The sequence below is a fragment of the Papio anubis genome, chromosome 9 (assembly GCF_008728515.1).
Source record: "Papio anubis isolate 15944 chromosome 9, Panubis1.0, whole genome shotgun sequence".
In the NCBI taxonomy this organism is placed as follows: Eukaryota; Metazoa; Chordata; class Mammalia; order Primates; family Cercopithecidae; genus Papio; species Papio anubis.
The window spans coordinates 45,027,223-45,053,539 of record NC_044984.1 but is presented as its reverse complement, the minus strand read 5'-3'; the positions used below and the strand labels follow the sequence as shown (position 1 = coordinate 45,053,539).

General features: G+C 42.8%; 1 protein-coding gene across 3 annotated transcripts in view; it reads left to right on the top strand.

Moving 5' to 3' along the window:
* LIMA1 (LIM domain and actin binding 1) overlaps window positions 1-26,317 on the top strand; it is a 105,280-nt gene that overhangs the window by 63,302 nt on the left and 15,661 nt on the right. For 2 of the 3 annotated variants that reach the window (XM_009180717.3, XM_009180718.4), the window contains exons 5-9: window positions 10,984-11,068; window positions 12,554-12,702; window positions 16,408-16,515; window positions 21,596-21,653; window positions 25,442-25,554. In XM_009180717.3, coding sequence (XP_009178981.3) covers window positions 10,984-11,068; window positions 12,554-12,702; window positions 16,408-16,515; window positions 21,596-21,653; window positions 25,442-25,554 — 513 coding nt within the window. The remainder of the gene's footprint in view (window positions 1-10,983; window positions 11,069-12,553; window positions 12,703-16,407; window positions 16,516-21,595; window positions 21,654-25,441; window positions 25,555-26,317) is intronic. The other variant, XM_003906362.4, reaches the window with a different exon arrangement.

The window sequence follows — 26,317 nt, the reverse complement described above, 5'->3', positions numbered from 1 at the left end:
CCGGGTTCACGCCATTCTCCTGCCTCAGCCTCCCGAGTAGCTGGGACTACAGGCGCCCACCACCTCGCCGGGCTATTTTTTTGTATTTTTTTAGTAGAGACGGGGTTTCACCGTGTTAGCCAGGATGGTCTCGATCTCCTGACCTCGTGATCCGCCCGTCTTGGCCTCCCAAAGTGCTGGGATTACAGGCTTGAGCCACTGCACCTGGCTTGTGTTTTGTTTTTTAGAGACAGAGTCTTGCTCTGTTGCCCAGGCTGGAGTGCAGTGGCCGGATCTCAGCTCACTGCAAGCTCCGCCTCCCGGGTTCACGCCATTCTCCTGCCTCAGCCTCCCGAGTAGCTGGGACTACAGGCGCCCGCCACCTTGCCCAGCTAGTTTTTTGTATTTTTTTAGTAGAGACGGGGTTTCACAATGTTATTAGCCAGGATGGTCTCGATCTCCTGACCTCGTGATCCGCCCGTCTTGGCCTCCCAAAGTGCTGGGATTACAGGCTTGAGCCACCGCGCCCGGCCCCTAATATTTCATGTTTTAATTTCAGTGTGTTTATACTTTTGAAAGGAGACCAGAACATAGTAGAGTTTATAGAGAAAGACCAGTTTTACCTAGGTGCCAAAGGAAGAATTAAACTGCTGTTATTGTTTGAAATGCTTTTTTTTTTTTTTTTTTTTTTATGGAGATAGATCTTAACTCCTGCCAAGGTTGGAGGATTGCAGTGGTACAGTTATGGCTCACTGCAGCCTTGACTCCCCTGCCTCAGCCTCCCAAATAGCTGGGGCCACAGGTGTGTACCACCACTCTCAGCTAATTTTAAAAATTTTTTATGGAGACAGGGTTTCACTGTGTTGCCTAGAGTGTTTTAAACTCCTGGGCTCAAGTGATCCTCCTGCTTTGGCCTCCCAAGCTGGTGAGATTACAGGCGTGAGTCACCACACCCAGCCTGAAATTCTTAAAGGATGAGAGTGTCAATGACAGGCGCCTTGGCATCATTGTGCCTAACCTGGGAGACAGGGAAGAAGCACGCTATGGAAAGTGTTTACACTTGGGGACAACTGTGCTAAGTATTGTGGAGCCCATAGCCTTGAGGTAGATGGCTACTTTGCCTTTTTTCTTGAACTGTCTTGCAGAATGTGGATTTGGGTTAAATAGTCTTGAAGCACTCATTTAGTCACCCTCAAATTAAGATTTTTACTTCATTACTTCATCTTTCTTGGGCCTGCACCTCCAAGATGACAAAGAAAAGAAGAAACAGTCGTCATGCCAAAGAGGGCCGCAACCAGGTGTATGCTATTCACTGCAGCCTGTTTGCTGCATGAACTGTGCCCATTGTGTGCCCAATGGCAAGACTATTAAGAAATTTATCATTTGAAATGTAGAGGCTGCAACAGTCAGCGATATTTCTGAAGTGAGCGTCCTGGACACCTGTGTACTTCCCAGGCTAGATGTGAAGCTGCATTACTGTGTGAGTTGTGCTATTCACAGCACAGTAGTCAGGAATCAAGGTCATGAAGCCCCCGCAAGGACCAATGTAGACCTGTGGGTGCTGCCCCATGACCGCCACCGAAGCCCAAATAAGGAGCAGAGTTCTTAAGGACTGAAGAAAAACTAGCCTCTGGAGAAAAATAAAATTGCAATTGTACTTACAAAAAAAAAAGATTTTACGTCATAGGCCAGGCTTGAAGTTCTGAACACTTTGAATTCTCCAGTTATGAGGGATCCAGTCTAAGCCTCTGGCTTTTGCTGTTTAGCAATAGGGGTTCTATGATGGGCTGATTTGGAAGGAGGGAGTCAGCCACTCTTGAGCCACTGCAGTGAAGTCACTTGATCTCAGTCTCGGGGGAAACACTTTAATAGCTAAATATTCTAGCTTTGATTTTTCTGAAGGGAATACACCTGTTTTCAATTCTGGGGTTTTTCTTTAGGGCACTTGCTTGACTGTGTATGAACTTGTGATCCAAGATAAAAATAGGAGAAAGAACAATGTTGGCTTTTTAAGGCAGGATAGTTTTATGTTTGCTACTAGATAAGGCAAAAATAAAAAATAACTTATTTTTATAAATTCAAAAAGAAAAGTAAGAACGTCGGTGGCTCAAGCCTGTAATCCCAGCACTTTGGGAGGCCGAGACGGGCAGATCACAAGGTCAGGAGATTGAGACTATCCTGGCTAACACGGTGAAACCCCATCTCTACTAAAAAATACAAAAAACTAGCCGGGCGAGGTGGCGGGCGCCTGTAGTCCCAGCTACTTGGGAGGCTGAGGCAGGAGAATGGCATAAACCTGGCAGCTTGCAGTGAGCTGAGATCCGGCCACTGGACTCCAGCCTGGGCGACAGAGCGAGACTCCGTCTCAAAAAAAAAAAAAAAGAAAAGTAAGAATGTTTTTATACCCTAGTGGTCAATAACTTAGTTCATAGTATTTATTTAATAAAAGGAAGGTGGCATTGGTGGTATAGTGGTAAGCATAACTGCCTTCCAAATAATGAAAATTGATTAAAGCCTATTTCTCACTTATTCTCTACCAGAATGAATATATTTAAGAGTCATTTCCTCTAGCCTTCTAACTCATTCCAACTCATCCATGAGCTTCAATGAGTGAGAAATCACTGTCAAAATTGTTGACATATAGATCCTAGAACCTTAAGAGAGTTTAAGAAGTTATTTAATCCAGCTTACTGCCCTCAGTCAGTTAGAACTTTACAATCCCAATTTTATAGATGCAATCAGATGAGGTCAGAGAAGTTAATTGATAGGCCCCATGGCATGTGGCTAATTAATATCAGAACAGGATTGAAATTGGGTAGTACCCCTTCTACCATTTAACACTATCTTCATGGATATTATAATAACTATTTATTGGATAGAAACAATGGGCCCTACATATATTTGAAATCTAAGGAAACTGGGAAAAATTGAAAACAGCTATGTTCTCAAAGACTTTAATTAACTCTGTCTTCCCACATTTTATGCTTAACTAATTGAAAAGCATCAGGACAGTGAACAGAAGAAATACATTGGAATGCAAGAGATATGAATGAAAGCTGTAGAGTTAGAAGAGTTTGGGGCCTGGGTGGTGGCTCACACTTGTAATCCCAGCACTTCAGGAGCCAAGGCACAAGGCATGCTTGTAATCCCAACACTTGAGGTCAGGAGTTCGAGACCAGCCTGGCCAACATGGCAAAAACCCATCTCTACTAAAAATACAAAAATTAGCCTGGCGTGGTGACATGCATCTGAAATCCCAGCTACTCAGGAGGCTGAGGCAAGAGAATTGCTTGAACCTGGGAGGCAGAGGTTGCAGTGAACTGAGATCACACCACTGCATTCCATCCTGGGCGACAGAGTGAGACTTTGTCTCAAAAAATTAAAATAAAAAAATAAAATTGGATATAATTCATTAAACATTGTTCTTACATCAAAAGGTATGATTTATTGTTTATTCTTATATATTTTCAGCTTGTTCTCAAGATTATAACACCACTAGTACAATATAAGGACACATTCCCCAAAGCGTTATTAGCATTTGGTTTTACCATTTTTGTCTACTTAAATAGACATGACTTGTTATCCTTCCTTTTTTTTTTTCTTTCCCTAATTGTAAGACTAACATAGTATTTGTAGAATGCTTGGGAATACAAAAAATGTAGAGAAATCCTACCATCTGGAGATAAAAGCTCTTTTTATGTGTATTATTTTACTTACATTAACTCTCTAAGAGAGTCCCTGAAGAAAGAAATTTTTCTCTCAGTACTTTAAGGAATCAAGACTATGTTTTATCTATTCCCTGATCCCCATGCATAGTTCAGCAAAGTTCCATTTTTGCCTAAAAGCCAACCTTCCTCTGCCCTTGACTTTGGTGAGATGACAGCATCCAAAGGAAGCTGAAGTTGAAAGGTTGAAGGAAGTGGCTGAGGTAGGGGACTCTCAGTAAATTAAAGTGTTGAGAATCAGCTTTTAAAGATAATTTTTTCTGAAAACAGGTGTAGAAAAGACAGGAAATCCTGCTTTGTTACTTATTTAGAACCTAACTTACTTTATTTCTTTTTTAAAAAATACAGAAAAAAATTCTACAGATTACTATCTAAAAGCCCCAAACTTTTATTCTCTTAGTAGTACATCTTGGTGCGTTTGATTTATGGATTCACAGAGAATATTTAAGGGATATTCATACTAACAGGAGTTATTGTCAGCTGACAGGAAGGAGGACTTCAGGGTGGGGTGAGGCTAGGCCTCAGGAAATTCCAGGAAGTCTTAAAAGTGTCTTGTCTATTCTCTTTCCTTGATATTAGAATGATTAAGACTCCCTCAAGTGTCTGAGTAAAAAGAGCTAAAATGTGATAAAAGTCTGTTACAGAACAGTATTTTGGTATCAGAATTTGTGTGTGTGCATGTGTGTGTGTGTGTGTGTGTGTGTGTGCGCGCGTTTTGTGTTCCTTCCTTGAGAAATAGTGGAGGAAACCCCTCCTTCTTCCTGTACCTCAGATTACCACTTGGAAAATGTGGATCATAAAACTCATCTTAAATGCATTTGAGATCATTTTTTGTTTGTTTGTTTGTTTGCTTGCTTTTGAGACAGGGCCTTGTTATATCGTCCAGGCTGGAGTGCCGTGGCACAATCATAGGTCACTACAGCCTTGACTTCCTGGACTCAACCAATCATCCCAGCCTCCAGAGTAGCTGGGACTACAGGCATCACCACTATGCCTGGCTAATTTTTTTTTTTTTTTAAAGCAGGGACAGGGTCTTACCATGTTGCCCAGGCTGGTCTCAAACTCCTGGCCTCAAGCAACCTTCCTGCCTCTGCCTCCCAAAATGCTGGGATTATAGGCGTGAGCTACCACGCCCAGCCTTGTTATTCTTTTTTTTTTTTTTTTGAGACAGAGTTTCACTCTTGTTGCCCAGGCTTGAGTGCAATGACACAATCTCGGCTCACCGCAGCCTCTTCCTCCCAGGTCCAAGCGATTCTCCTACCTCAGCCTCCCAAGTAGCTGGGATTACAGGCGTCCACCACCACGCCTGGCTAATTTTTTGTAGTTTTAGTAGAGATGGGGTTTCACCAGGTTGACCAGGTTGGTCTTGAACTCCTGACCTCAGGTAATCCACCTGCCTCGGCCTCCCAGAGTGCTAGGATTACAGGCATGAGCCACCATGCCCGGCCCAGCCTTGTTATTCTTAATGTTCGAGTGGTTTGGAGGTGAAATATATTGAAAGTAATGCTGTGCTTCACCTGCAATATCATGAAAACTCATCTTACCTCACAGCTGTATTTCTCCTCAGAGCCACAGTCTGTATGAGGGATTTTCAGAGACAATTCTCTTCCTATTTTTCTCTGAGACCAAGTGACTTTGTACGTTTACTTTTTTAGTACTTGAAAGAAATTAATATAGAGTTTTGATACCCCCATGGAGCAAAAGGCTTCGAAAAAAAGGTAAGGGGGCCTTATTTTATTTAATCCAGCAGTTTAAATTAAAAGCTAGCAAAGATGGGAAATTTTATGCATTTAAAACTAAAGAAAGCCTCTGCCCTGGCAAGGTATATGCTCTGGTTCTAAATGATTGTGCTCCCAATAACAGCAGTGCAGGGACTTCACACAAGACAGAGAAGGATGTGTAGCTCCAACTAGACAGAAAACTGAGCTCTCTGCAGGTTGTAACATGTAACACATATTCTTGGAATTGTGCTTGAACTTTACCTTTGACAGAAAGCAAATATCTGTATTAAGAATGCAGAACCCGTTTCCTTTTGGTTTTTCTTTTCTTTCTTTTTTTTTTTTTTGAAATGGAGTCTTGCTCTGTTGCCCAGGCTGGAGTACAGTGGCATGATCTTGGTCCACTGCAACCTCCACCTCCTGGGTTCAAGCGATTCTCTTGCTTCAGCCTCCCCTGTAGCTAGGATTACAGGCACGTGCTACCACTCTCAGCTAATTTTTGTATTTTTAGTAGAGATGGGGTTTTACTATGTGGGCCAGGCTGGTCTCAAACTCCTGACCTCAAGCGATCCGCCTGCCTAGGCCTCCCAAAGTGCTAGGATTACAGGTGTGAGCCACTGTGCCCAGCCTCTTTTGGTTTTTCAAAAGAAGTTTATCAGCAGCCTTTCTCCCATTTTGAGTTCTGAACTTTCTAATTTTTGTAGTGGTTATCTTCCAGTGCAGCAGCATTTGGAATAAATATGTGGAATTTTCTTTATTTAAATGATCAGCAAATAAGAAGTATGTTGAAAATAAAATTAAAAATGTGGGCCAGGCGCGGTGGCTCACGCCTGTCATCCCAGCACTTTGGGAGGCCAAGGCAGGCAGATCATTTGAGGTCAGGAGTTTTAGACCAGTTTGACCAACATAGTGAAACCCCATCTCTACCAAAAACCCAAATAATTAGGTGTGGTGGCGGACGTCTGTAATCCCAGCTACTCGGGAGGCTGAGACAGGAGAATTGTGTGAGTTTAGGAGGTGGGGGTTGCAGTGAGCCGAGATCACACCACTGTATTCCAGCCTGAGTGACAGAGTAAGACTGTCTCAAAAAAAATAAATAAAAATTTAAAATGTGGATTGAGGGAGGGCTGGGCACGGTGGCTCACACCTGTAATCCCAGCACTTTGGGAGGCCAGTGTGGATGGATCATGAGGTCAGGAGATTGAGACCATCCTGGCTAACATGGTGAAACCCCGTCTCTACTAAAAATACAAAAACTTAGCCGGGCGAGGTGACGGGCGCCTGTAGTCCCAGCTACTCCGGAGGCTGAGGCAGGAGAATGGCGTGAACCCGGGAGACGGAGCTGAGAGGGAACCGAGATTGCGCCCCCGCACTCCACCCGGGGCCAAAGGAGGGGAATCCTGTCAAAAAAAAAAAAAAAAAAAAAAAAGTGGATTGAGGGTATCCTGCCAGACATATCTTTTCCTCTTGACCAAGATCTTCATTATCTTTTCTTTTCTTTTTTTCTTTTTTTTTTTTGAGATAGAGTCTCGCTCTGTCACCCAGCCTGGAGAGCAATGGCACAATTTCTGCTCACTGCAACCTCCATCTCCTAAGTTCAAGTGATTCTTGTGCCTCAGCCTCCTGAGTAGCTGAGATTACAGGCATGCACCACCACCCTGGCTAATTTTTGTACATTTAGTAGAGACAGGGTTTCACCATGTTGGCCAGGCTGGCCTTGAACTCTTGACCTCAAGAGATCTGCCCACCTCGGCCTCCCAAAGTGCTGGGATTACAGGTGAGCCACTGTGCCTAGCCACTTCATTTTCAGATAGAGGCTGCTCCTGGAGCAAGAGTATGTTGAGCTGTGTGAGTTATATGGATGTTTAGTAATTGATTAAAGTATGCCTGACCTGTGTGTGATGTAGCACGGATAGTGTTGTTCCAGCTTGTTTTAGTTTTTATTAAAAATAGGCCCAATCAGGCCAGATGCAGTGGCACACACCTGTAATCTCAGCACCTTGGGAGGCCAAGGCAAGATCCCTGGAGCCCAGGAGTTTGAGAGCAGCCTGGGCAACATGATGAGACCCTGTCTCTACTTTGAAAAAATAAAATAAATAAAAGAAAGAAAAAATATAGGCCGGGCGTGGTGGCTCAAGCCTGTAATCCCAGCACTTTGGGAGGCCGAGACGGGCAGATCACAAGGTCAAGAGATCGAGACCATACTGGCTAACCCGGTGAAACCTCGTCTCTACTAAAAAATACAAAAAATTAACCAGGCAAGGCATCGGGTGCCTGTAGTCCCAGCTACTCGGGAGGCTGAGGCAGGAGAATGGCGTAAACCCGAGAGGTGGAGTTTGCAGTGAGCTGAGATCCGGCCACTGCACTCCACCCCGGGCGACTGAGCGAGACTCCGTCTCAAAAAAAAAAAAAAAAAGAAAAAATAGACTTAAATCAATAATGCAAATTGCAAAGCTGACTGGATATAAATTATTATTATTACTTTTTGAGACAGGGTCTTACTCGTCACCCAGGCTGGAATGCAGTGGTGTGGTCACAGCTCACTGTATTCTTTTTTGTAGAGATGGGGTCTTCCTATGTTGCCCAGGCTAGTCTTGAACTCCTAGGCTCAAAGGACCCTCCTGGCTCAGTCTCCCAAAGTGCTGGGATTACAGGCATGAACGACCACACCCAGCCAGGAGACAAATTATACACACACACACTCTGTTGCCCAGGCTGGAGTGCAGTGGCATGATCTTGACTCACTGCAACATCCGCCTCCCAGGCTCAAGCAATTTTCCCACTGCAGCCTTCTGAGTAGCTGGGACTACAGGCACGTGCCATAACGCCCAGCTAACTTTTGTTTTTTTTTTCTTTTTTGAGACGGAGTCTTGCTCTGTCACCCAGGCTGGAGTGCAGTGGCCTGATCTTGGCTCACTGCAACCTCTGCCTCCTGGGTTCAAGTGATTCTCCTGCCTCAGCCTCCTGAGTAGCTGGGATTACAGGTGTGGGCCACCACGCCCAGCTAATTTTTTTGTATTTTTAGTAGAGATGGGGTTTCGCCATGTTTGTCAGGCTGGTCTTGAACTCCTGACCTCGTGGTCCTTCTGCCTCAGCCTCCCAAAGTGCTGGGATTACAGGTAAGAGCCACCGTGCCTGGCCTAACTTTTGTATTTTTTTTTGTAGAGACGAGGTTTTGCCATGTTGCCCAAGTTGGTCTCAAACTCCTGGGCTCAAGTGATCCACCTGCCTCAGCCTCCCAAAGTGCTAGGATTACAAGCTTGAGCCACTTTGCCTGGCCTTGGGAGAGATATTAAATGTATACTGAATTTGAAAGAAACTATTCTTATTGGTGTGGTATAAATAGACAAATCCTTGGCTCTGATTTCTGATGTGGCATGTTTTCTCTCTCCAAGGAGGGGATATAAAAATATGTAAAAGTGATAATTCACTTTCTTTTTTGTTTGAGACAGAGTCTCACTCTTGCTCAGGCTGGAGTGCAGTGGAGCGATCTCTGCTCCCTGCAACCTCTGCCCACCCTGGTTCAAGCAATCCTCCCACTTCAGCCTCCCAAGTAGCTGGGACCACAGGTGCATGTCACCACGCCTGGCTAATTTTTTTGCATTTTTAGTAGAGACAGGGTCTCACCATGTTGCCCAAGCTGGTCTCAAATTCCTGAGCTCAAGCAATCTGCCCCCCTTGGCCTCCCAAAATGTTGGGTTTACAGGCGTAAGCCACCATGCCCAGCCTCACTTTCTCAAACTTTATAGTAAAGTTGATTAGTCCATTAAACTTAAAGATTTAGTGACTATATACTAATGTTAAACTCAAAAGGGTGCTAAGTGTTTTATTCTTATCTCCTGTCATACTGGATTTCAGATATCTTTTTTAACCTCAAGTTATCTGGAAATAAATTGAGATTTGAATGATAGGATCTGATGTAAGGCACTCATTATAAGCTGAATAAACATGACATACTCCCTATGAACTATGTCTGGGAATATTTTTTACTCTACAGTCTTAAAAATTATAATTTGTAACTTTCATGAAAGATCTACCCTAGATATGAGAGAGATAAATGTAGTAATTTAATGGAATCACAGAATACTTTATTTAAAAAATCTGTGTCAACCAAGCGCAGTGGCTCAAGCTCGTAATCACAGCACTTTGGGAGGCTGAGGTGGGCAGATCACCTGAGGTCAGCCTGGTCAACATAGTGAAATCCTGTCTCTACTAAAAATATAAAAATTAGCCAAGCGTGGTGGCAAGCGCATGTAATCCCAGCTACTCAGGAGGCTGAGGCAGGAGAATCTCTTGAACCTGGGAGACGGAGGCTGCAGTGAGTCAAGATCACATCACTACACTCCAGCCTGGGTGACAGTGAGACTGTGTCTCAAAAAAAAAAAAAAAAAAAATCTGTGTCATCCACTTTTCTGTAAGTCTTGGAAATATATGGAGAGAAAGACATGGTCTCTGCCCTCAGTGAGCTTACAGTGCAGTAGAGGGACAGTCACCCAACAGTTTGACCAGGTACCTTGGGAACAGAGGAAAGATTACCTAAATTTATGTTGGCAAGGTACTCAGACTTCATAGTGCTTACACTGAGTCTTTGAAGGAACAGGCATTTGCAAGGCAACAGAAGGACAAAGGAGGCTGACTTGGTGGGGACCAGATCTAGAACAGGACTTCCGTGACTTACTAAGCACTTTGGATTTAATTTCAGGAGTGAGTGGGAATTCTGAAAGAATTTTGAAAAGGAGAGCAAAATAGATTTATATTTTTGGATAATTACTTTGTATTATTGGGGATAATGGCAGCATCATAGAGACTGGATTGGAAGATAATGAAGAACCAGTTAAAGAGATATAATGCAATAGTCTAGGGGAAAGATGATGAAGACATGAACCAAGGCAGCAATAGCAGAAATAACGTGAGCTGGAGAAAGGAAACAGCAGATTCTGCATCAGCACTTGGCAATTTGGAAGGCATGTCATTGTCATCTGGTATGTGAGGATTCCCCTCCAATAAGTGTTACAAAGCTTGCTGGTTAGGAAGTGATCTTTAACAGAGAATATTACCTACATAGAGTTACTTATTTTTCCCTGGGCACCTGTGAATATGTAGTGCTTGATGTTTGTAATTTTGTTTAAAATTCTATGAAATATAAAAATATAAAATCAAATCTGGGCCAGGCGCGGTGGCTCATGCCTGTAATCCCAGCACTTTGGGAGGCCGAAGCAGGTGGATCACGAGGTCAGGAGATTGAGACTATCCTGGCTAATACGGTGAAACCCCGTCTCTACTAAAAATACAAAAAAATAACCAGGCGTGGTGGCGGGCGCCTGTGGTCCCAGCTACTTGGGAGGCTGAGGCAGGAGAATGGCGTGAACCCGGGAGGCGGAGCTTGCAGTGAGCTGAGATCACGCCACTGTACTAGCCTGGGCGACAGAGTGAGACTCCGTCTCAAAAAAAAAAAAAAAATCAAATCTGGATTTTATTTATAAAGAAGGTTTGCAAGTTGAACCTTGCATCAAGATTTCCCATCATTTCTGCAAAACTTATCATTGGGTTTCATTTTCCAGATTCTCCGGGCCCAAAGCCGAAGTGCAAGTGGAAGGAAGGTCTCTGAAAACAGCTATTCTCTAGATGACCTAGAAATAGGCCCAGGTAAGCAGAGAGTTCCTTGTGTATGAGGTCCTATAGGAAGTACTCACTAGTAGCAACATCTTTTCGACTCGAAGCCAATGCTTTTAAAGGAAGAGTGACACAAATTAAAAGAAAGTCTGCCTATTAGATGCAAGCCATTCTCAAATCTCATTGCTCTTGTTAAATAGCTTTTTTTTTTGTTTTGAGATGGAGTCTCACTCTGTCTCCCAGGCTGGAGTGCAGTGGCACAATCTCGGCTCACTGCAAACTCTGCCTCCTGAGTTCACGCCATTCTCCTATCTCGGCCTCCCAAGTAGCTGGGACTACAGGCACCCGTATTTTTAGTCTAGACAGGGTTTCACTGTGTTAGCCAGGATGGTCTCCATCTTCTGACCTCATGATCCGCCTGCCTCGGCCTCCCAAAGTGCTGGGATTACAGGCATGAGCCATTGTGCCCGGCCTCTTTTTTTCTATTTTTAATCCACTCTTGTTAGTGATAACCTATGGTAACCAAAGGGTATTTTGAGGAGCTATAAGTAAAGTGCTACGATCAGTTTTGGCTCTAGTCATCTGGGATTTGAGGGCTTCAATAGATGGACTGTGTCCCATATCAGGTTTGGTTACCCTGTATTACCAGTGATAACATAACACTTTGAGAGTGGAATTACGTTTTAAAGGGGATTTACAGGCACTTCACAAAAGAAAAAATTAGTAAAAACAGGAAAAGCATCAGCTACCTAGTAATCAAAGAAATGCAAATTAAAAGGCATTGAGATCTCTTCTTTTTCATGTTAAATAAGCCAGAATTTTAAAATACAGGCCCTGGCGTGGTGGCTCAGACCTGTAATCTCAGCACTTAGGGAGGCTGAGACAGGAGGAACACTTAAACCCGGGAGTTTGAGACCAGCCTGGGAAACATAGTGAGACCTATCTCTACAGAAAAAAAAAAAAAAAAAAAAAAAAGCCCAGTGTGGTGGTGCATGCTTGAAGTCACTGCTACTTGGGAAACTGAGATGGCTGGATCCTTTGAACCCAAGACTTCAAAGCTGCAGTGAGCTACGATCTTGCCACTGTCCTGTTCTCTAGCCTGGGTGACAGAGTGAGACTCTGTCTCAAAAACTAAATAAAATATGCAATGCTCAATTATGGTAAGGTTCTTTTAATGCCAAGAAAGAGTGAATATTACTTTGTAAATGACAATTATATTCCTGATTTTCTTCTTCGTGCTTTTAATGGAAGAAATTGGCCATTAGATAACAATAACCCAAAATTTAGAATTTTGAAATTATTTGAATCACTTTTATCTTCTAATGAAACACATTGGCCAGTCACAATGGTTTACACCTGTAATTCCAGCACTTTGGGAGGCTGAGATGGGAGGATATCTTGAGCCCAGGAGTTCGAGGCTGCAGTGAGCTATGATCATGCCACTGCACTTCAGCCAGGGTGACAGAGTGAGACCCCATCTGAGAAATAAAATAAAACATGTTATTTGGATGCTTCTAGGTCAATTGTCATCTTCTACATTCAACTCGGAGAAAAATGAGAGTAGGCGAAATCTGGAACTTCCACGCCTCTCAGAAACCTCTATAAAGGATCGAATGGCCAAGTACCAGGCAGCTGTGTCCAAACAAAGCAGCTCAACCAACTATACAGTATGTGTTCTGCATCGTTCATTCATTCATTCATTCATTCTGTCATCCAGCAGATGGTCACTGAATACTGGAATTAGGAAATGCCACCAGACCCTTACCTCTGAGCCCTGGTCCCCTAGCTGTTCTCTGTTCACATGAACCCTACCCTCACTGGATTTGCAGGTCTTACCGTGGTCTAATCTTGACTTTGCTTTCTTAGTCCTCGTTCCCACCCCACTCACTTTTTTTGTGATGTTACCAGTCAGTATCATTGAGAGTTTCCCTGGCTCTTCTACTTAATGTTGTGTTGTTGTTAAAGAAGTAGTGGTTTATTAGTTTCAATAGAACTCTTATTTTATCTTGGTTGTTGAGGGAAGACGGAAGAAGACTGGAGAGCTTATTTTGGTTTTTGAGGAAAGAAAGAAGAAGACTAAAGAGAAATATCAGCTGTGTTCATTAATGAGGGTTTTTTTTGTAATTTTTTACTGAGATATAACTCACGTAATATAAAATCATCATTTTAAAGTATACAGTTTTGTGATTTTTACCATATTCACATTGTACAACCATTACCACTGTTTAATTCCAGAAGCTTTCTATCACCCTGAAAAGAAACCTCATACCTGTGTAGTCACTCCCAGCTCCCCCTGCTCTCATCCCCTGGCAACCGCTGATCTACTTCCTGTCTTTATGTATCTGCCTATTTTGGAAATTTCATATGAAGGGGTCATACAGTAGATCATCTACTTAATCTTTAATCCTTACGATGTACTGTTTTCCTAAAGAAATAGAATAGTAGATAAGAAAAAGGGAGAAATCACAAGAAGGTGACATGCTCAGTAAGCATGAAAATTTTGATATTCAGCTGGGTGTGGTGGCTCACGCCTATAATCTCGGCACTTTGGGAGGCTGAGGCGGGCGGATTGCCTGAGGTCAGGAGTTCGAGACCAGCTTGGCTAACATGGCAAAACCCCATCTCTACTGAAAATACAAAAATTAGCCAGGTGTGGTGGCAGGCACCTGTAATCCCAGCTACTTGGGTGGCTGAGGCAGGAGACTTGCTGGAACCCAGGAGGCAGATGTTGCAGTGAGCTGAGATTACGCCTCTGCACTCCAGCCTGGGCGACAGAGCAAGACTTCATCTCCAAAAAAAAAAAAAAAAAATTTTGATATTCAAAATACTATGGAGAGTCCTTCCCCTTTAAGTTGTCCTGTGCTTAACGGGTAAGCTGACACTACAGAACTGCTTAATTGAAGTTACCTTTTAGCCGGGCACAGCAGCTCACACCGTAATCCCAACACTTTGGGAGTCTGAGGCAGGTGGATCATTTGAGGTCAGTAGTTCAGAACCAGCCTGGCCAACATGGTGAAACCCCGTCTCTACTAAAAATACCAAAAAAAAAAAAATTAGCCGGGTGTGGTGGGACACACCTGTAATCCCAGCTACTAGGGAGGCAGAGGCAGGAGAATCACTTGAACCCAGGAGATGGAGGTTACAGTGAGCTGAGATCACACCACTGCGCTCCAGCCTGGGTGACAGGGTGAGACTCTATTTCAAAAAAAGAAAACAGATATTACCTTTTAAATGCCATTTATTCATATATATATATATATATATACACACACACACACACACGCACACACCGATACAAATACACACACACATATTTTTGTATCCTTCAAGCATTTGTTCTAAGATTTCAAATTACAAACCATTAATCTCTTGATGTCCTAATTGTCTAACAAAATCAAAAGAACAGTATTGAATTGTATTTGTTCCTAGGCAGACTGAAATGTGGCGCATGTTGGAAACCATAATGTGTGTTCTGCGAGTTAAGTCTTCTGTTCCCCACATTATTAAGCATACATTCTCTAATAGTATTTGGTGGACTAATTCTCTGGGCGATGAATAATTTCATCTTGGTTTTTTAACTGTAATTTTAACAACTTTATGTTTTAAGAAGAGATGATGTGTGTAAGTCAATTAGCAAAGTGGAGTATCACAGGCTGATAGGCACTGTGAATGTGAAAAGTGAGCAAATTTAGACTTCTCTTAGAAGGCAGGTCAGGAGATACAGCAAATTGGGATCTGTGAAGCTGAACTTCCTCTTGTTACCAGATTTTACTGCTTCTCAGTGCCCTCCTGCTGCAAACATTCCCACCAGGTGACTCCCTATGTGGGGAAACCTGTTGAGTAACTTTTTTCTTTCTTTTTTTTTTTTTTTAACTCCTCACCATTTCTGTATTACAGTTCTCCTGCTCTGGAGATTTAAAGAGTTGAAAAGTCTTCAGGAATTCTTGTAAAAAGTACATTTTGTCTCATCCCCGAAGAATTTCCCAGGACCCTTAACAGAATATGGTTGTAACAAGGCACATACATACTCTCTGGCAGCAGTTCTGGAGGTGGGGCTTCCAGACGGGGTCAGGAATGAGTTGTTGGGCTATATAATGTTCTGCAGTGCTAGCTGCCAGCTTCTCCTCACAGCTGCACCTCCAGAGCTGTGGGCAGTAATATGGAATACCATCCCTAGGTGACTAAGTCATACTCACATTCCTTTCATTGGCCCTGTGGCCATAAATTGTTTCCTCCCATGCCTAAAGAGTCACAGAGAACAAAAAAGTACTAGATTACTACATATTAACAGATCAGTGGTAGGAAATGTCTATAGTCATTGACCTCTATGTTGCTTTTATTTTATTTTATTTTTTTATTTTGAGATGGAGTTTCGCTCTTGTTCCCCAGGCTGGAGTGCAATGGCGTGATCCCAGCTCACTGCAACCTCTGCCCCCCGGATTCAAGCGATTCTCCTGCCTCAGCCTCCTGAGTAGCTGGGATTACAGACATGTGCCACCACACCCGGCTAATTTTTTGTATTTTTAATAGTGATGAGGTTTCACCATGTTGGCCAGGCTGGTCTTGAACTCCTGACTTCAGGCGATCCACCTGCCTTAGCCTCCCAAAGTGCTGGAATTACAGGCGTGAGCCACTGCGCCTAGGCTCTATGTTGATTTTAGATATAATAGATGAAGTTAATTGTAATATTCGCCCCAGTGTCCTTGCAAGGAAAAAAATGCAATTTGCTCATTCCTTATGACAATAAAATGCATGCTTTTTTATGTTGAGGCTCTGTTATAAGAAGTAAAATAAATTATGTCTTTAGTACAATATATGAATTGTATATGAAAAACATGTTTTTGAAAGTCCCACCAAAAAGGTTGCTTTATGGTATCATTAAATATAATTTCAGTTTTTATATGTATACATCATCCCTGTCTCTCTTTCCAGGCCGGGCATTTATATATGTATGGTCAGTATATTTTCTATTATTGGCACTTGGCATCTCCTTTCCCCTGCTCCAGAATGGTCTTTTCTGATAAAACTCACAAGCTTTGCATTACCACAAGCTCTGCTGCTAGAAGAGTGAATCACAAGAATGTTGTATGCTTGGGGTGTTGTGTGTGCCTGTGTTGATATGTCTGTATTCTAATGAGCAATCCAGTTTTACACTAGCCTACAGATATTTAACTCTGAGGTATGTGTCCACAAAGCTGCTTTTGTCATTTCACTAGTCAATGGGTTTTGCTTGTGAGAGTTAGGGGGTTGATTTGACCTGAGGCTTCTTAGAAGAATTTTTTAACATTCCAAGTTTATCTGATAAATGTGCTATGAAGAGAATAGAATGATGGGACTTTAAAAAATTTTTTACAGTTGTTTTTATTTTGTAGAATGAGTTGAAAGCCAGTGGTGGTGAAATCAAAATTCATAAAATGGAGCAAAAGGAGAATGTGCCCCCAGGTCCTGAGGTCTGCATCACCCATCAGGAAGGGGAAAAGGTAGGTTGAAAAGTCTGACGTCCAGTTGCCAAGGAAGCATGTGTTCTAAATTAGGTGCTTGAAATTAGAAACAACTCTAACTCTAGGCTGTAGAGTGTCTGGGAATTTGGTAACAGCTGCCAGGACAGATTGTCATTTTTGCAGGTCACATAATTTCAGTTGAGGAGCTCTGCAACTTATAGCTGACCAAATAATGAACCTTCGTTGGAAAATTATTTTGTTCAGCAGATGCTCAGAAGGCAAAGAACTGAAGTGATTTTAAAGAATCTATTTGGAGGCTGGGCACAGTGGCTCACGCCTGTAATCCCAGCACTTTGGGAGGCCGAGGCAGGTGGATCACCTGAGGTCAGGAGTTCAAGACCAGCCTGGCCCACATGGTGAAACCCCGTCTCTACTAAAAATATAAATATTAGCCAGGTGTAGGGGTGCACACCCATAATCCCAGCTACTCAGGAGGCTGTGGCAGGAGAATCGCTTGAACCTGGGAGGTGGAGGTTGCAGTGAGCTGAGTGCACTGCATTCCAGCCTGGGTGACAGAGCAAGACTCTGTCTCAAAGATAAATAAATAAATAAAATAAAAATCTATTTGGGCCGAGTGAGGTGGCTCAGGCGTGTAATCCCAGCACTTTGGGAGGCCAAGGCGGGCAGATCACCTGAGGTCGGGAGTTTGAGACAAGCCTGACCAATATGAGAAACCCCATCTCTACTAAAAATACAAAAAATTAGCCAGGCATGGTAGTGCATGCCTGTAATCCCAGCTACTCAGAGGCTGAGACAGTTAAATCGCTTGAACCCAGGAGGCAGAGGTTGCAGTGGACTGAGGTCGTGCCCTTGCACTCTAGCCTAAGCAACAAGAGCGAAACTCCATCTCAAAAAAAAAAAAAAAAAATCTATTTGGGAGAGCATAGAGTCAGGGCAACTTGATTCCATGCTCCTGGGAAAAAAATTTACACAAATAAAAATATGTTTGATTAGAGATTATCTTCAGATACTCATATATTCTTAATTTAAGTAAACATTTAACACATTTTGTGCAAGAAAATCTTACTCTTTCACTCATATTATTATTAAAGGCAGTCACTATGCTAAGTAAGTATAGGAAATAATAAGCTTAAAAACTTATTGACAAATCATTCCATGTGGTCTTCCTGTGCAAGGCTAACTCTCTCCTTCCGCCTATCTCTCACTGCAGCCTGTGTGTACCTCATGCTCCAGCCAAGCCAGCAAACCTGTAATTCTGGCTGGGCACGGTCACTCACGGCTATAATCCCAGCACTTTGGGAAGCTGAGGCGGGTGGATCACGTGCGGTCAGGAGTTCAAGACCAGCCTGTAGAGGAGAGATTAATAAGAGGTCAGCTATCATAAAAATGTATGATAGGTGCTGTGAGGCTGTGAGAGGGTTATACAGGACCACAGAAGCTCAGAGTAAAGACATTTAACCTGACTTCCTCAGGAAGGTGATGTCTGAGCTGAGTCTTGACGAATGTGTGGAAGTAGGCCAAGTGAGTGAGGGGAAGGTTGAGTTAGAAATAGAAGGATATTCCAGACAGATACAACAGAGATTTGGAAACCAGAGATGACGGCTTACTGAGGAATTACAGAGATTGTTTGTTTGTTTGTTTGGAGATGGAGTCTTGCTCTGTCACCCAGGCTGGAGTGCAGTGGCGTGATCTCGGCTCACTACAACCTCTGCCTCCCAGGTTCAAGCGATTCTCCTGCCTCAGCCTCCCGAGTAACTGGGATTACGTGTGCGCACCACCATGTCTGACTAATTTTTTGTATTTTTAGTAGAGATGGGGTTTCGCCATGTTGGCCAGGCTGGTCTTGAACTCCTGACGTCACGTGATCCACCCGCCTCAGCTTCCCAAAGTGCTGGGATTATAGCTGTGAGCCACTGTGCCTGGCCAGAATTACAGGTTTGCTGGCTTGGCTGGAGCGTGAGGTACACATAGGCTGCGGTGAGAGATAGGCGGAAGGAGAGGGCTAGGGTAAGGCCTGGAAAATCTTTATATGCCACCCTTAAGGGTTTGGATGTAGTGCAGCAGGGGAAAGCCGCTAAAAGATTTTAAGGAAATCACATTTGTGTGTTACATATTTATCATTAGATGAATGGCTTAATTGAAATAAGTAACAATATTTATGTCAGGGGAATTATCATGTTCTCTACCATTGCCCATTGCCCAGTCCTTTTAATCTTTCAGTCAATATGATAATCAAATGTTAGATGAGGAGAAAGGGTTTTCAAATCTATTACAGTGATTTAATCTTAGGAGAAAAGCCATTGCTTCTGTTATACATATTGACACCCTTCACACCATTCTTCCAAAAGATATGGAGATCATTAAAATGGGTTAAGAGCAACAGTTCTCAAGCTTAGTTGGAATTTGTATTTTAAAAATTTTTTTAGAGACGAGGTCTTCCTCTATCACCCAGGCTGGAGTGCAGTAGTATGATCATAGCTCACTGTAGCCTCCAACTCCTGGGCTCAAGGAATCTTCCTGCCTCAGCCTCCCAAGTGGCTGGGACTATAGATGTGCGCCACCACGCCTATATTTTTATCTTTTTTTTTTGTAGAGACAGGGTTTCGCTATAATTCTCAGAATGGTCTCAAACTTCCGGCTTCAAGCGATCCCCCCAGCCTCAGCCTCCCAAAGTGCTGGAAGTACAGGCGTGAACCACTGCGCCCTGTCTCAAACTTATTTGACTACAACAGACTTTACAAAGTAGGATGGTATATTGTCAGAATACTAACAGGAACTCATGAGATATACTACACACTTGAATCAAAGCAGACCCACAGAAAAATGGTCTCAGACTGATGGCTACAATATTTGATTCAAAGACCAGAACAGAAAAAATATATATATTAGAATAAATTAGTTTATTTTATAAAAACATCACAAATGTATGTTGGAATAACAAGACAAAATACTTGGCAGCCATGTGTTATGTGATCCTATAGTCCCCCATAAATTGCATATATCTTTGCAACAGTGGACTCAGGCATTAGCCCATGAGGCACATGCCATGTATTAAGTTAATTATCTTGTTAAACTGTCTGTTTTCTCATGTTTTAAATGGGAGATTATTTCTTAAGAATAACTGACTAAATATTTTTGAAGTTTTTCTTATATACTTAAAAAAAAATTGGAAATTTTTAGAGAAAAATATTCCCAGTGTTGAAATATCTCCATCTTTATCCCAGGAGTGTAGTTTGGGAAACAGTCATTTGGGAAATAATGTTCGAATTGTCCCTCTATCTAAATTCATGTTTCCTTCTTCATTGTCTTCATGCTGATTTGAAACTGGAACTCTGAACTGAACTGGAAGATTAGAACATTTTAATTATAGCCTAAAAGGACATTAGTGCAATTGTGAATCATGAAGTGGGTGGGGAAGAAAGGAGGTAAAGACAATACATATTCTTCAAGCACATGCTGTAGGTTTACAAACCCTCAGCTGCCTTAAAATTCGCAATATTTTTCAGACCCGTAGCTATCCTTTTGGCTGTTTGCCTAGCTTTTGTTAACCAATACCTAAGTGTTATTTGAACTTCGGCTTGTTAAAAAAAAAGGACATTTGCCTGGCGAGGTGGCTCACGCCTGTAATCCTAGCACTTTGGGAACTCAAGGTGGGCAGATCGCCTGAGGTCAGGAGTCTGAGACCATCCTGGCCAACATAGTGAAACCCTACTCTACTAAAAATACAAAAATTAGCCAGGTGTGGTGATGGACACCTGTAACCCCAGCTACTCGGGAGGCTGAGGCAGGAGAATCACTTGAACCCAGGAGGCAGAGGTTGCAGTGAGCTGAGATTGCACCGTTGGATTCCAGCCTTGCAACAGAGCAAGACTCCATTAAAAAAAAAAAAAAAAAAAAGCAAAGTTTACCTCACGGGTTCAAGGTGACCAAATTAGAAGTGAGAGAAGAACATCCTGGGATGGAGGTACCTACTAATTCTCAAGAACTGAAGAGCTTTTTGTAGGCATGCCCAACTTTCAGAAAATTTATTTCATATCATTAGATAAAATAGCACATTTGTAAGGCGATCCGTTGAATACCTGGCACATAGTAAACACCCAATCAATGCTGGCTGTAATTATACCGGTTTATTTTATGCCATGTCAGAATTCCTGTAATGAAGAGAGTAGCAGAAAAAATGACCATGCTGAAATTCAGATGCAGTCAGCCAGCAACTTAATCTTCATTGTAAATCTATTCAGTTTGTCAGACATCCTGATAAAAACACTCAGCATTGCCCATAAAATCCATGGCATCTGAATAAAAGGAAATTATGTGAAGAGTGCACATTGGGTCACCTGTGGACTCTTCATGATTTTGGATGTGGAGTAAGATACCAGGAAGGCGTGGGGGCCAGTAGAAAGGAGGGAGAGCTCTAATAGAGAGTTCTTTTATTTAAATTTGATAGCTTTTGGGAAAATGATATAAACACCTGTACGTAAGATCTGCCATCCTGTTAAACATTGCCATTTTGAGACTGGGATTAAAAGGGAAACTGTCCTCGAAGATAATACTGAGGTTAGTTTTAGGTAAATTTGTTTTATAACTATCAAAAGGTCTTCTATATGGGCAAGTTCGTTTCAGCAGGATGTAGTTGGTTGGGAAATAAGAATTAGGAAAATTTAAAAATCAGAATAGTTCCTAAATTTAAATATTCTCCCTTTCCTTGGAGTGAGTTATGGTTATATGGTGAGGAGCTTTGCTCTCCTTGATAGAGGGCTTTGTTTTGCTTTGTTTTTTGAGAGCGGAAAAATATGGTTTAGAAGTTGTTTTATAAAGGGAGATGATGCACACTTTTGGCAGTTGAGTGCAGTCTGTTTCTCGGGTTACTCTGTAATTGAGAGGCATGTTAATATCCTCATAAAAGACATTTTGCTGCCTCTTGTTTAAATGCTCAGCTGTTCTGGTGCCCGTTATTTCCCCCAGGCAGCCAGTGACTGACTGGAGTCAGCAGGTTTTTATGGTATTAACAGCAGTTTGCTCTTTTATTTTTAATATGACTCTTAATCCCCCCCCCCCCCCCCCCCTTGTTGGCACTTACCACCTTTTTTTTTTGTAGATTTCTGCAACTGAGAATAGCCTGGCAGTCCGTTCCACCCCTGCTGAAGATGACTCCCGTAAGCATTCTTTCTTAGGTCTGGAGGACGAGGTCCTTGTTTTCTATCTGTATTTGGTTCAGGAGTGTTCCCATTACTGTCACTGCTGAGAACATACTAAATCCTCTACTTGCATTTGAGGGCTGATGCTTGAATATCCTTTACACACTTCATGGCTTAGAGAGAAGTTAAATTCAATTAAATATAGTTAACTTGGGACAAACTGAATACTTGTAATGCTTCTCTCATTGAATTTATCCTACTTTTTGAACCAAACCCTTTCAGAATTAAAGCTGTATAAACTGATTTTGAAGTTTCATTTTAACAGAAGTTTGGCCAGTACGGATTTTATTCATTTATAATGTTATTCATAAATACCTATTCTTTAGTGAATAAGTATTTGAATAATCTGTTAAAGATATATTTTTTTCCCTGTTTATCTAAATGTATATTATAGTCAACCTCCTAGACAGGTTCTAGGGATTTTCCTGCTGACAGTGAATTTTGTCACCTTTCGTCCTATTTTAGAGTCATTTTGAGCCTCTCTTTTCCCAAAGACAAAAATGTGTTGTGTTTTGTTTTGTTTTGTTTTTTTACTTGACTATGTCCATTTTTGATTCTGATTTTCAGTATAACTTTTTATTTTCATTTTTTAGAGACAGGGTCTCGTTCTGTTGCCCAGGCTGGAGTGCAGTGGTGTGATCATAGCTCCCTGCTGCCTCAAACTCCTGGGCTCAAGCAGTCCTCTTACCTCAGCCTCCCAAATAACTAGGACTGCAGGCACACACCACCATACCCAGCTAATTTTTTTTTTTTGAGGGAGTCTCGCTGTGTCACCTAGGTTGGAGTACAGTGGCGCGATCTCGTCTCACTGTAACCTCCCTCTCCCAGGTTCAAGCGATTCTCCTGTCTCAGCTTCCTGAGTAGCTGGGTGTCTACTCACTGAGTACCTCTTCACTGAGTACCTACAAGCGCACATCACCATGCCTGGCTAATTTTTTGTATTTCAGTAGAGACGGGGATTCACCCTGTTGCCTAGGCTGGTCTTGAACTCCTGAGCTCAGGCAATTCACCTGCCTCGGCCTCACAAAGTGCTAGGATGACAGGCGTGAGCCACCGCGCCTGGCCGTACCCAGCCGTAACCAGCTAATTTTTAAATATTTTTGTAGAGAAAAGGTCTCACTGTGTTGCCCAGGCTGGTCTCCAACTCCTGGCCTCAAGCAACCCTCCCACTGCAGCCTGTCAAAGTGTTGCGATTACGGGCATGAGCCACTGTGCCCAGCCAATTTAAAAATATATGTTGCTGGGCCAGGTGCAGTGGCTTACACCTGTAATTCCAGCACTTTGGGAGGCCTAGGTGGGTGGATCACTTGAGGTCAGGAATTCAAGACAAGCCTGGCCAATATGGTGAAACCCTGGCTCTACTGAAAATACAAAAATTAGCTGGGCGTGGTGGCGGGCGCCTGTAATCCCAGCTACTCAGGAGACTGAGGCAGGAGAATTGCTTGAACCCGGGAGGTGTAGGTTGCAGTGAGCCGAGATCGCACCATTGCACTCCAGCCTGGGCTGCAGAGCAAGACTCCGACTCAAAACAACAACAACAACAACAAAAATATATATGTATGTCGCTGGCCCGGCACGGTGGCTCACACCTGTAATCCCAGCACTTTGGAAGGCTGAGGCGGGCAGATCACCTGAGGTCAGGGGTTCAAGACCAGCCTGGTCAACGTGGTGAAACCCTATCTCTATTAAAAACACAAAAAGTTAGCTGGGTGTGGTGGTGGGTGCCTGTAGTCCCAGCTACTCAGGAGGCTCAGGCAAGAGAATTGCTTGAACCCAGGAGGCGGAGGCTGTGGTGAGCCAAGATCATGCCACTGCACTCCAGCCTGGGCAGCAGAGTGAAAATCCATCTAAAAAAAAATATATATATATATATATATATATATATGTTCCTGGCGCTGTGGCTCATGCCTGTAATCTTTGGGAGGCTGAGGCAGGCGGTTTGCTTGAGCTCAGGAGTTGGAGACCAGCTTGGGCAACATGGTGAAGCCCTGTCTCTACCACAAGTACCAAAACTTAGCTGGGCGTAGTGGCGTGCATCTGTGGTCCCAGCTATTAGGGAGGCTGAGGCAGGAGGATCACTTGAGCCCAGGAGGCAGAGGTTGCAGTGAGCAAAGATCATGCCACTGCACTCCAGCCTGGGTGACAGAGTGAGACTCTGTCTGAAAAAAAATATATCTATATATGTGTGTGTATATATATATGTATCATATATGTGTATATATGTATCATATATGTATATATGTATCATATATGTATATATGTATCATATGTGTATATATGTATCATATATGTGTGTATATGTATCATATATGTGTGTATATATGTATCATATATATGTGTGTATATATGTATCATATATATACGAATTTCTTGTAGGTCACAAGACAAAAAAGAAAAATATATATATGTGGATTTCTAGCATCTCCCCAGGCTAATTAGTTTAGTGGACACTGAAAACCCCACAACTAAAATAGAATTATGAATTAAACAGATCTCTAGTAAATCCTACCTTAAAATTTCGGAGAAAAACTCAGCTGGGTGCGGTGGCTCACGCCTGTAATCCTAGCACTTTGGGAGGCCGAGGCGGGCGGATCACGAGGTCAGGAGATCGAGACCATCCTGGTTAACACGGTGAAACCCTGTCTCTACTAAAAACACAAAAAGAAATTAGCCGGGCGCGGTGGCGGCCCCTGTAGTCCCAGCTACTCGGGAGGCTGAGGCAGGAGAATGGCCGGAACCCGGGAGGTGGAGCTTGCAGTAAGCCGAGATCGCACCACTCACTCCAGCCTGGGCGACAGAACGAGACTCCGTCTCAAAAAAAAAAAAAAAGAAAAACTCTTTCTGCTTGAATCCAGAAACATTCTTTTTTTGCAATCATTTTTCTTGGACTAGAAATGTTTCTGAGTTTTGACTAGGTTTATGAAACATTTTTTTGAAAAATAAGCCTTAATATTTTAGTACTTTGTTGACTCACCTCTTCACTTTGGCAGGAAAGTAACTCATGCAGTTGGAACTTCAATGATTATGAAAAAAACTTCATGGAGCCCTTTTCCATAATCTTCATCCATGGATATCTGCTATAGAACTGACCAAAAACACAGTATCAGGTTACATGCATATACAAATGCACACACACACACTCACACACACACACACAGTGCAAAATTTCTGCCCTCACATTTCCCCCTTTTTCCAACTTCAGTTGAAACACTTCAGGCCGGGCGCGGTGGCTCAAGCCTGTAATCCCAGCACTTTGGGAGGCCGAGACGGGCGGATCACGAGGTCAGGAGATCGAGACCATCCTGGCTAACACGGTGAAACCCCGTCACTCCAGCCCGGGCAACAAAGCAAAACTCCGTCTCAAAAAAAAAAAAAAAAAAAGAAACACTTCAGAAGAAGTTATTAGGAATGTTAATGACCAAAAAGACATCCAAGTCTATAAATGGCCTTTAAAAATGACAAATGGTACAAGGAAGAAAGTTCTTTATACAGAGTGGTTTGGATTTCTGCTACGTGTGGCAGAGGGTAAGAAAGCCTCCTCACTGAGAACCTAATTTCTGACAGGACCAGAGAAAACCTGAGCCATAGTTGTTAGTGTTCGAATATTCTTCAACAGAAAAGCAGTGTTTTTCCTGGTGTTGGAAGGATCTGTCATTAATGGAAGTGCCCAAACTTTGCTTTTCGGAAGAACACTTTCTAAGACATCCCATGAGATACTGTAAAATATCTTCCTTTTGTAACTCAAGCAGGTGACTCCCAGGTTAAGAGTGAGATTGAACAGCCTGTCCATCCCAAGCCACTAAGTCCAGATGCCAGAGCCTCCAGTCTTTCTGAAAGTTCTCCTCCCAAAGCAATAAAGGTATGATGGCAATTTTTCTCTGAGCCTTTGGACATTGGTCTACTGGTAGAGCTAATTGTACCTTTTATGATGATGATGTTGATTATAACCTGGTTTTGCTTTCCTGGGGATGATAATGCCACAGAAGAGCACACTGAAGCCAGTCACTTTCCCTGGAAATCTTGCTGCCTCTGCTCAGGTCTTTGGCCCAGGAGCGAGAAGGCTCACTAATGACTCTCAGTTTGAAATCTGGAAAACTCATGAAAGTTTTAAGAAGGCTGGGCGCGGTGGCTCAAGCCTGTAATCCCAGCACTTTGGGAGGCCGAGACGGGCGGATCACGAGGTCAGGAGATCGAGACCATCCTGGCTGACACGGTGAAACCCCGTCTCTACTAAAAAAAAAAAATACAAAAACTTAGCTGGGCGAGGTGGTGGGCGCCTGTAGTCCCAGCTACTCGGGAGGCTGAGGCAGGAGAATGGCATAAACCCAGGAGGTGGAGCTTGCAGTGAGCTGAGATCCGGCCACTGCACTCCAGCCCGGGCGACAGAGCGAGACTCCGTCTCAAAAAAAAAAAAAAAAAAAAAAGAAAGTTTTAAGAAAACCTGAAGTTAAACAAAATAATGTGATTTTTTAATATTTTTATTTTTGTTTGTTTATTATTACTACCTTTTTTTTTTTTTTTGAGAGAGTCTTGCTCTGTCACCCAGACTGGAGTGCAGTGGCATGATCTCAGCTCACTGCAACCTCCACCCGCCAGGTTCAAGCAGTTCTCCTGTCTCAGCC